The sequence below is a fragment of the Camelina sativa genome, chromosome 11, assembly GCF_000633955.1.
Source record: "Camelina sativa cultivar DH55 chromosome 11, Cs, whole genome shotgun sequence".
Classification (NCBI taxonomy): Eukaryota; Viridiplantae; Streptophyta; class Magnoliopsida; order Brassicales; family Brassicaceae; genus Camelina; species Camelina sativa.
Genome location: NC_025695.1, coordinates 21,546,593 through 21,557,497, shown reverse-complemented (window position 1 = coordinate 21,557,497; position 10,905 = coordinate 21,546,593). Strand labels below are relative to the sequence as shown.

General features: G+C 32.9%; 2 protein-coding genes across 9 annotated transcripts; one reads left to right on the top strand and one right to left on the bottom strand.

Moving 5' to 3' along the window:
• On the bottom strand, positions 810 to 4,242 carry LOC104724007 (SPX and EXS domain-containing protein 1). The gene is made up of 13 exons (XM_010442458.2): positions 3,911 to 4,242; positions 3,649 to 3,764; positions 3,517 to 3,555; positions 3,336 to 3,428; positions 3,134 to 3,250; positions 2,876 to 2,971; positions 2,634 to 2,747; positions 2,403 to 2,456; positions 2,176 to 2,223; positions 1,710 to 1,860; positions 1,456 to 1,621; positions 1,294 to 1,363; positions 810 to 1,210 (listed from the first exon to the last, which is right to left on the bottom strand). Exons 1-13 carry the CDS (start codon positions 3,990 to 3,992, stop codon positions 962 to 964), a joined length of 1,395 nt encoding a protein of 464 aa, XP_010440760.1. The 5' UTR covers positions 3,993 to 4,242; the 3' UTR covers positions 810 to 961.
• On the top strand, positions 7,613 to 9,400 carry LOC104724005 (chaperone protein dnaJ 10-like). Of its 8 annotated transcripts, none has more exons than XR_757481.2 (5): positions 7,621 to 7,905; positions 8,052 to 8,085; positions 8,423 to 8,520; positions 8,612 to 8,731; positions 8,822 to 9,397. XR_757481.2 is itself a non-coding variant. In XM_010442457.2 (5 exons), exons 2-5 carry the CDS (start codon positions 8,065 to 8,067, stop codon positions 8,841 to 8,843), a joined length of 234 nt encoding a protein of 77 aa, XP_010440759.1. In that variant the 5' UTR covers positions 7,621 to 7,905; positions 8,052 to 8,064; the 3' UTR covers positions 8,844 to 9,397. The 8 variants fall into 8 exon arrangements, 3 of the variants coding, with proteins under 3 accessions (XP_010440759.1, XP_010440758.1, XP_010440757.1); XM_010442457.2 differs by having other exon boundaries at positions 8,450 to 8,520; XR_757480.2 differs by lacking the exon at positions 7,621 to 7,905 and having other exon boundaries at positions 7,916 to 8,085; positions 8,448 to 8,520; positions 8,822 to 8,898; positions 9,037 to 9,400.

The following is a 10,905-nucleotide window of genomic DNA, read 5'->3' as shown; positions in this document are numbered from 1 at the left end:
TTTCTTGAGTTGGATGATATAAAGGCAACTTTGAAGAGAGGAAGGAACCGTATGGGGCTTTCTTTTATTTGTGTATGGAAAGATTGATTTTGCAAGTGGGCAACTTGGAATTTGCTTTTCATTATTAGTGCTACTCTCTTTATCATCTATCTATATTTTATTTTCTTTACCCATAGTTTTGTAATTATTTTTTGTTTTAATAACAAAAGAGACATGGTGGTAGCCTTGTAGGGATAAATTCCATTGTTCGCCCTCTATTATTTACTCTCACTATTAGGTGAACACCCAATTATATCAAAAAGTTCGATTAAGCACTTAAACCATCCACTTATCTAACAACCGAACAATAATACAAAACTCTTACTATAGTTAAGATGTGTTAACATAATTGTAGGGAATTTGAGATTGAGACATATAGTAAAAGAAAGAAAAAAAATGGAAAGAGAATGGAATATGAAAATGAGCACATGCATCTTAAACATACATTGTAAACTAGTTTTCTGTATTTATTCAAAATTATGGTGGTTTTATAATTTTTTATTCCTCAATTAATAAAATTAGTTTTCTTGCTAAAATTTAATAAAATCATACAGTTTTTTTTGACATTTATTAATTTTAATTCAGAAATTTAATTTTATTAATTGAGGAATAATAGAGATTTGGTAGCTTTCTCTTGTTCTGGCAATTAGTAAGTACCTTTACCAGACTGACATTGTTATTACCTAACCTTTTACCTGAAATGAGCATGCCTACTCCTAACAATTTAGACCGAGTCTAGTTTACATGATTTGATGTCATAGTCAAACGAGTACCCATTAATCTGTCGTTCATTGAATTTGGTTCAATTATATGAAAAATTGTGTATAATACTTCTAAAAGTGTCTATAAGAGTCGACGGACCAATAGGAAAACCAGAAATTTGCATAGGGATTAGAGGAAATAAACAAAAAAAGGTGGGATGCTAAACATCATGTGGTGTAGTAGAACCAAGTAATTTGTCTTCTTCAAGTGAAATCTCACCCATTGGATGTGATTTGGTGATCTTGTTCCACTCATTCTCTACTCTGAAAAATACCCACTGAAAGCGTCTCAACATCTCCATGGCTGTGATTGTGAACACTGTTATGTAGTTGTGCCTCAAATGTGCTGATAATTTGTATGTCCATGCGCATCTCAGCACCAGATTGCTCCCTATCACCCAGAAATACACCTGCAACCTCGTAATAATTGACAGTTTCAGACATCACAATACGAAGAAAACACAAGGCGGTTTCATTGGAAACTGAATCTCACCCATTGCCGGCCATATAACAGATTTGATATGGCACTTGGACGGCTAAACTTGAATATCTTAGTGAAACCGCTGCACAACAGATAGAAGTTATGTAACTGATATATGACAAAAATTTGGAAATACTGTTTAGTGGATCAGAAGGTGAAGGTTCATCCAATTACCTCAAGTCCCAATCTCGAGTTACATCCCAGTAAAATGAGTAAAGTGAGTTGATGACACTTGAGAAAAGCCAGAGTGGTCGGTAAAATGATGTCCAGCTATCGGCCATTACGTGATATTTAAGCGCAGAAAGGAAGATGACGGGCACTGCTGTTGAATACTTCAGAGCTGAAAATTATTCACAGATCATCTACATTGATGATAGAATAAGAAAATACATGGGACAATCATCAGTTCTCATAGGTTACGCTTTTACCATTTAAAAGAGATGATTTTTCCTTCGTATCTTTGTATTGTCGAAGACATTGCAAAAGACGGCAAATGTAGGGGAAAACAAGAACCAAAGGAATTGCAATTTGATGACTCCCACAGACAGCGTCAGCTTCAAACCAAGCAATTGTTGCGACCTGAAAGTCCAGGAAACCTATTAAACTTCGTATGTCCCAACATTTCACAACAGATAACACAGTATGAAATCCGTGCAGGTCAGACAGACAACCAGGATTCCATTGAATTATCAGAAAAAAATAGGATAGCTAATAATTGGCTGATAAATCATATTCATATACAGGTGTTTGTCAGTCTTTAGGGTAAATATTCCATAGCTACAGATTGAATCTATTTGTTCCAGATTATACAAAAGAATGGAACTAGTTCCTCCTGCCTAAGAAATTTCTAATCTATATTAGATGTTACCAATAAATAGACTGTAAACCAAATACCTGTCTATGCACCATTCGGCAGACAGAGCGCTCTAAGTCGGAAAATACCTGCATATTGTTACCAAGTCAATCATAGTTGGCAATCAAGTATGAGCAGGCATAAATTAAAATGCAAAAGAAATGTAGAAGCAATTCCATTTGTCGGCCAGATAAAACTCAAGTTACACAAATATCATGGAAATCATAATTAGGAAGCTCTTTCGTAGAACTATCTTAAACTTTTATACCTTTACCATGGAGGTCAGAATATCTGCCAAAAAGAAGTCTGGAAATGTAATTGGCTGTGAAACAAAAAAAAACACATCAGATCTCCAGGCTCAAAAGAATTTATCCAGATATAATGTATGAGTTCCAAAAAAAACCTAGAGGACACTGATCAAGCATAACTCTTATAAGCAAAACCTAGAGATTTGTCACATGCAAGATTAATTTCAATCAACAGCTGTCTATCACTTTACCTGCAGTGGAAACGCTATCCTCCATAATGTTCTCAGCAGAAAATATCGGGATGACAAGTAGAAAATATCGAAAGGAAATATCAGAACCAAAGCAAAAGCAATGTACAGGAGCACCTGCAGCAGTGACAACACAAAAATTAGTCAAACCTTAGCAGATTTATCTGGCATGCAAAGAGGTAACAGAGTAAAGCAATAGACATAACGTATAAGCAAAAAGATTAGAAGGAGGACATAAAGCTAACCGGTTGTGAAGCTGCCAAAGATACTTCCCCATGAGAATACAAATATAGATACGCTGTCATGCTAGTTGGCACAATGATTGTCATCCACATGCTACACTGCAGCCAAATATTACACAAAAGAGAAACAACAAGATTTCAGATACAAACTGAGAACAATACGGAGATAGAGAAGTGTGTCTACTACTATAAAAGCAATCTTCTTCATGTCGAAGAAACCCAAAAAAGATAAAAACACTTGAAGAATTGAACTTAAAATACCTTCCACATCTCTCTGTGAGTAAGGTGGTTATGGTCAAGATCAAAGACTTTGGCATAATTGACACTCCCTTGAGAGAACACCCATAAATTCACTCCCCACAGCCATACCATCATCGTCTGAAGTATTCAAATGCCACATATACTCAGAAGAGAAAAAGAGTTTTCAAAAAGGGCAAAAGAGAGTAGACCTTTCTGAACTTACCACAAGAAGAAGAGGGTTGTAATAAAGAAAAGCTTCATACAAAAATAAATCCCGGAGGTCGATACTCATTCTCATAACTGAATCCCAACCAATCTGTTCAAACAAGAATACAAACAACGTCCTCAAAATGATCAAGATCATCAAAACTCCACCAAATAAAAACTTACACAAAAGAACTCACCTTGCAGCAGCACAGAGCCCAAAAAAGAAACAAAATAACCTGTAAAAAAGAAAGCTTTGATCAAACAAATGACATTCACAGAGACATATATATATATATATATGTACAATATCAATTGTTGAAGGAACAAACCTTAAATCTCCAGAGGAAAATAGGAGAAGGAACCATAGTTGTAATATGAAGTGGTGAACTTGAACCTTTAAGGTCACCCATTTCTGATACACCACCACCTAAATGACCGTGTACACCTAAACAAACAAAAGAAAAACCCAAAATTTTAAAGCTTTTGGTAGATCTCTTTACACCTAAACAGATCAGATTAGCATCTACAGAGGATCCAGTCCACTACACATGATGCATTGTTTGTTTTGAGATACAAGAAACTTGGGCTTACCAGGATCAATGAAAACAGATTTGCTACCAGATTTACGAAGATGAGGACTCGTTGAAGAGATTGTTGCTGGATTTTCAAACATGACCAGAGTTTCATGGTTATGTGGGGTTTGTTACAAAAAAATCGAATCTTTGTACTAATAGTGTTTTTATAAGGAAGCTCTCATCATCACTTTTCACGAAGCAGATCGATCGAGACTCGAGAGACAGACAGAGAAACCCAGAAGAGAGAAATTGTGTGAGGGTTTCGCTTTTGTAGAGATCTTCAATTCAACGCATTTGAGTGGAGATTAAGCGAAACTCTTCCTTTCTTTTTTTTTTTTTTNTTTTTTTTTTTTTTTTTTTTTTTTTTTTTTTTTTTTTTTTTTTTTTTAATTTACATTTGTCATCATCATTATTTATTTTGGGCTTCACTAAAGTTTGTTTAGGCCCACTATTGTAACCAAAAGAAACAATTGGTGAAATTCATATCATATGGAAAAACAATTTTCTTTTGACATTATAACTCCATATTGTATTAAGTTATCAATAATTGTTATGAAAATATGTATGTATATATGTATATATATATGAGGTAATATAATGTAAATTGTAAAGAAACACAAGATATAGAAAGAGACGAGAGAATGAAAGTGAATTATGCTTCTTCTTCTCACTTGACAAGAGTACAAGACAATCACGTTCATCACTAATACATCTTCCTATTCATAGTGGAGTAAACAAAACAAAATATGACTCACACACTCATTCGTTTTAGTAAAGACAAGTGGAAAGATGCAATGACAAATGTTACACTTCAAACACTAGTGTAACATTATATAAATAAGTGTAATGCTATGTGTTTGTGATGAAATAATCATATTTGTTTTACAATATTTCCTTTTAATATCCATCATTATTGATGAATTATATATAACCTCATTAAAAACTTTGCCACGGAAAAATCCATTGGGATAAAAAGCGTGACCAGGAAAAAAGAGTATAGTAACTTAATCTTCTTTTCGAAAAGATATGTATAATCTTTCTTCATAAATTTCTTAGATGACGCATTCCGATATTGTGAATATGATTTCTGAATGTGGTAGTCGAAAGCGCTTTTTTGAATAGATCTGATGCATTGTCACTTGAGCGGATGTATAGCACATCAACTTCCTTGTTCTTCTCGAGTTCTTGAGTGTAGGAGAAGAATCTTGGAGAAATGTGTTTTCTTCTATCGTTCTTGATATAACTTTCTTTGATTTAGGCGACAAATGCAGAGTTATCTTCATACAATATTATTGGTTCTATTCGGATGTGTATTCCACTTGCTTCTAGTGTATGTTTACACTACAAGAAAACATGGTGAAATCCTACTAATTTCCTACAAAAATTTTGGTAAAAGAAAATTGCTACAAAAATACTTACAATTATTCTACAAAAAACAGTTGTTGTAGGAGATTGGTAGGAAATTTCCTATGAAATATATTCGTAAGAAAGTCGTAGAAAATTTCCTACGAAATTCCTTCAAAACGTAAAATCGTAAGAAAATTCGTAGGAAAATAGAAGCAACTAAATAGGAAACGAAGCTGAAGGAATTTAGTAGGCAAAATTTCCTTCCAATTTTTTACAAAAATTGCACCGAAGCAATTTCTTAGGGAACTCGTAGGAAACATTTCCTTCCAATTATCTTCAGAATTTATTTCCTACCAACTGAATGAATGTTTTCCACCAGTTTCCTACTAAATGTTTTATGTTTTAAACTCATTTACTTATACATTAAAGTCTCTTACATATTTACTTTACATTCACAAAATAATTTTTTTAAATCTATCTACATATAAATTTAAAATTATTTACTTATATATTTACTTTACATTTATTGTTTTAATCTATTTACTTATAGATTTAAATCTCTACTATTTACTTATAGATTGTATTTTAGGAAAATCAGGTTCAAACGTATGTTTCCTTATGTTCTTCTTTTCTTTCTTTATGTTTTCCACTAAAATTTATATTATTTAAGCTTCTTACACTAATAGAACAAATATATATTTACGTAAAGGCATATACTTTTTAATTTAGTGAACAAATAAATAACTATTAACTGACAAAACAAAAAAAGAGATGGTGAGATAAAAAAAAATCAGAAGGACAAATATCTCATCTCTTGGTCTTCTTGGGGAATCGAAGAAGCGTTAAAAAAACAAAAAAAAATTCAGATGCAAAGCCATCACAATAGGAGCAGAAGCACAGGCTCAGCTTCACCACTCTTCTTCTTCGTCTTCGCTGTTGTTCCTCTTCCGATCTACTTTTTCGGTTTAGTCGACCAGATCTGTTCGTTTCAGTTATGGAGCGTTCCTCTTCCTTAGTTTGTTTTTTCATGTCTTTGTTTTCTGTTTGTTTCTGAGATTTGATGATGATGAGATGATTCGCCAATTGTGTTTTTGCATATCTCAATTCCATCTTAGCTTCCTGTCACCTTCCTCCTTTTATATTTCAGATCTAACTTTTTTTTCCAGATCTCGCCACCGTCAACACTCGTCCGTGATTAAAAAGTAAATCTTATGATTCAACAAAGAAAAGCAGAAAGAGAAGAAGTTTTTTGGTGATGAAAGGACAGTACCGGAGATGGCGGCGGAGGAGAGCGGCGGAGAGAGTTGAAATTGTTTATTTATTTGTTTATTTGTTTTTTTTAAAGGAAAAAAATTGTAATTATATTTAATTAATTTAATAAAACTCTTTGATTAATAATTGTTTCTTTTATAAAATTTAATTTAATTTTCGAAATTAATGAATTAATTTTATGTTTTAATATTTTAGTAGGGAAATGGTAAGAGCTATGTGGTAGGAAAATAGTAGAAACTTGTTATCTACTAACATTTTGGTAGGAAAATAGTTAAAAAAATTTCTTCCATTTTTCTACGAAGTTTTTACGAAAATGTTTTAGTAGGAAATTGGTAGAAAATTTCTTACGAAATTCTTTCCAAAACTGATTTCCTTCGGGCTATTACTTCCAATATTTTTTGTAGGAAAATAGTAAGAAACATTTGTTTGCTACCATTTTCCTTCAAAATCTGCGGTAGGAATTGGAATGTTTTCTTGTAGTGTTAGTCATATATCTAAGCCATACACATTCTCTGCATGCTTCATGAAGGGCAATACTTTTTGCATAATTTGAGGAAGTGGCGACCAATGTTTGTTTATGTGAGCGCCACGAGATTACAGTTCCTCCAATTGTGAAAACATATCCAGTTTGGGATCGAGATTTATGGGGATCCGATAAATATCATGCACGCATCTGCTAAACTAACTAGACCAACCACAAAGTTTCTAGGATAATATAATCCCAAATCAATCGTTCATTGAAGGTAATAGATAATATGGTTTATCCCATTCCAATGCATGCAGGTAGGGGATGAGTTGTATCTTACATGTAGATTAGTAGCGAATGCAATATCTGGTCTAGTGCAATTTGCAAGGTGCATGAGTCCACCGATAACACTCATATAAGGTACTTTAGGACCAAGTATTTTCTTGTTATCCTCACAAGGTCTGAACGAATCATTTTCAACATTCAAAGAACTATTGACTATTGGAGTACTTAGATCATCTCCAACGAGAGTATGGTAACAAATTTCTTAGTGATTTAAGGGAAAAAAATAAATGAAAAATAGTGAATAAGCTAAGAAATAAATCTTAGCTAAGATATTTCAGAGCTAAATTCTTAGAACAAGTGTCAAATGGGTAATGGGTGGAGTTTTAGTGAAAAAAAAAATGAAAAAAAAAGAAATTTTTGCGCGTAATTTTTTTTTTCTTCTTTCTCTTTCGTTGTCTCTCTCGTTATCAACTATGGTCATTGATCTTAAGCCGAGCTTGGGTCCGGGGCACAAGTAAAGAAAAGAATCATCCGCTTTCCGCCTAATTGGATCCTCTTGAATCATGTATCTATGTTTTTGTTGAGGTTAATTGAATTTGAAGCAATGGCGACAATGGGTTTCTTCTATTTTTTTGGATCCGGTGAGTTTGATTAGCTTTTCAATATGGGGAGTGATGATTCGAGTACCCACGAATTGATTAGTACTCTATATAGTGAGTTTCATAGTTTTGAAATATCTAATTTTTACGGTATAGTGATTGTTGGGTCATTTGTTTATTATACACAGGCAAAAAATCTTGATGATCAGAAAAAATGTTCAGGTTAGTTTATATTCCAAAAAGATTGAGCTTTTAACAAATTCCAATCAGATTCGGGAAAACTTACTTTGGTGATTAGCTTCTTGTGTATTGTATTTGTAAATCATTAGTACCCTTTTATCTCCAAAATTCTTGGATTTTTAGGTTATCTCATTATCTGATCAGTGTCTGGGGTAACAGAATAAGTTTATGTTCTAAATATATCAAGAATGAGAAATTGGTGTTCCTATTAATCTCTTCTATATATGGTTTACATGGCTGGAGAAGATGTGTCTTGAGAGTTGTAATCTCTATTATCATCTGCTTTTATTGGATGTTTTGGATAATTTTTTTCAAACAGTAACTTGTTATTCTGCTGTTGGAAGAGGCCTATCAAGTGCTAAGTGATTATGGAAAACGCCAAGCTTATGATGCTTGTGCGAAGTCAGGGATCTTTACGTTAGTCTCTTTTTCATTTGTGGATCTTCTAGGTGCGAAAAGTGTTAGGTCCTTTTTATTTATGCTTACTTGTTTTTGTTCATTTTTTCAGTGATGCAATCATCGATCCTGCTGAAATTTTTGCAATGCTTTTTGGTAGTGAACTTTTTGAAGGGTACATAGGACAGCTTGCTATGGTATCAATGGCTTCACTTGATAGCTTCACTGAAGGGTATGTGAGTTTAGTACACTCTGCATCAATAACAGTTGCTTAAAAAGTTTCGACTAAAATAAACTGTTTTATTGTTTGTGGTAATCTTAGGAACCACAAAGCCCCTACGTAGAAGAAATCAAACAAATATGTGATAAACAAAGACGAATTTGTCAGTAAAGCTGAAGGTGAAATAGCTAGACTCTCAAACGCATGTAATATATTCTGTGAAGTGTTCTCTGTTTAGTAGTTATGCTTTCTCTTTCAATCAATGCCATCTCTGTTCTGAAACGATTCTCACCCTCTTCTATTTTGATATCCTTCAGCTTATGGTGGATATGTTGAATACAATTGGGTATATATATGTAAGACAAGCAACAAAAGAGTTAGGGAAGAAAGCTAATTATCTCGAAGTACTATTAGTTGCTGAATGATTTAGGAACAAATGTCATTTCATCAAATCTCAATTAACAGCTGCAACAGGTTAGATTAAAGTCAAAACTAAACTTTTCTTTCAACTTCAAAACTGAATATAAAACAAACTTTTCTTTCAACTTCAAAACTGAATACTGAGGATTCTTTTTCATGTTTTGATTGTATATTTTCATGTTTGCTTGTACTTAAAGCAAGTTTTTGAAAACAAATGTAAGAACTTTGAATTAAGAACTTTACCATTGGAATTATATTTTTAACTTGTATCTTACAAAAGTTATTAGCTTTGAATTTGTACTTTTTCTAATTAAAATAATGTTAACATATTTGTTTACAACTTTATCATTGGAGATGCTCTTAAAAGAGTCACGTTATCCATATTAAAGCGCTTTAAAATCTTTTTCGTATAATTTGATTGATGCACAAATATTTCATCTTGGAAATGTTCTATTTGGAACCCAAGATAAAATTTATTCTTTCCAAGATCTTTCATTTTGAACTCTTCTTTCATATGAGTTCTTGCATCAGCAATCTCCTTTCGAGTTCCAGTTATATTTAGATCATCAACATATACATCAATGATCACAAATCCTGATGGATATTTCTTTATAAAGGCGCGTGGACATATTTCATTATTCACATACCTTTTCTTCAATAGGTATTCGTTTAAGCGATTATACCACATGTGCACATATTGTTTTAATCCGTAAAGTTGATCGATGTAATTTGATTGAACAAATTTCATTAGACTTTGAGTCTACTACCTCAGGAATTTTAAATACTTTTTGGGATTTTCATGTATATATCATTATCTAACGATCCATACAAATATGCTGTCATTACATCCATATGGTACATTTCTAAATTCTTAGGCTCATTAAGTACCTGAATGTAATTGCATTCATGACCGAAGAATATGTTTTTTCATAAACAACTCCAGGTCTTTGCAAAAAACCTTGTGCAACAAGTCGGGCTTTATATCTTGTGATTTCATCTTTCTCATTTCTCTTTCGCACAAATACCCACTTGCAACCAACATGTTTAACATCTTTAGATGCAGTGACAAGAGGTCCAAATACATTTCTTTTATTGAGGAAGAGCAACTCAATTTGCATAGTTTTTTTCTATTTCTCCCAATGAGGCCTATGTTGGTACTTTGATACGGACTTTGGATCTGGATCATCTTTTTTTATGATTGATCTCTTTAGATACAGAAAAATAAAATATACTACTATCATCTTTTTGTGTATGAACATGAGGAACCAGATGTTCAACATCGATTCCTATAGACATACAATAGTCATAAAAAGCTTGTGAAGTGAATTCACCAGCGTTATCAAGTCTAACTTTCTTAATACCATAATCAGAGAATTGAGCTTTTAGTGTGATTCTTTGGGAAATGAATTTTGCGAAAGCCGTATTTTGTGTTTTCAATAGACACACATGTGACTATCTACTAGATGCATCAATCATTACCATAAAGTCCCAAAATGTCCCGCATGAAGGATGTATAGGTCCACATATATCACCATTCTCTCTAAGGACATTGGTGATTCATTTCCAACTTTGACTCACGATGGCCGAATTATGAGTTTTTCTTGAGAACATGAATTACATGAAAACTCACCATATTAAAATACTTTTTGGTTTTTTAATGGATGACCATTTAAATTTTGCACAATTATTCGTATCATGACTAAACCAAGATGTCCAAGTCTTTCATGTCATATCTGAAATGTACTATTAAACTTAGAGTTTACTGT

What these genes read in the sequence shown, in the direction of transcription:
- LOC104724005 (XM_010442455.2), top strand. Translation starts at nt 7,929, where the DNA reads ATGGGGAGTGATGATTCGAGTACCCACGAATTGATTAGTACTCTATAT. An exon ending in GCGAAGTCAGGGATCTTTAC is followed by an intron (nt 8,521 to 8,611) that starts GTTAGTCTCTTT and finishes TCATTTTTTCAG; the next exon opens with TGATGCAATCATCGATCCTG. An exon ending in CTTGATAGCTTCACTGAAGG is followed by an intron (nt 8,732 to 8,821) that starts GTATGTGAGTTT and finishes TGGTAATCTTAG; the next exon opens with GAACCACAAAGCCCCTACGT.
- LOC104724007 (XM_010442458.2), bottom strand. Translation starts at nt 3,992, where the DNA reads ATGTTTGAAAATCCAGCAACAATCTCTTCAACGAGTCCTCATCTTCGT. An exon ending in ATCTGTTTTCATTGATCCTG is followed by an intron (nt 3,765 to 3,910) that starts GTAAGCCCAAGT and finishes TTGTTTGTTTAG; the next exon opens with GTGTACACGGTCATTTAGGT. An exon ending in GGGCTCTGTGCTGCTGCAAG is followed by an intron (nt 3,429 to 3,516) that starts GTGAGTTCTTTT and finishes TTGTTTGAACAG; the next exon opens with ATTGGTTGGGATTCAGTTAT.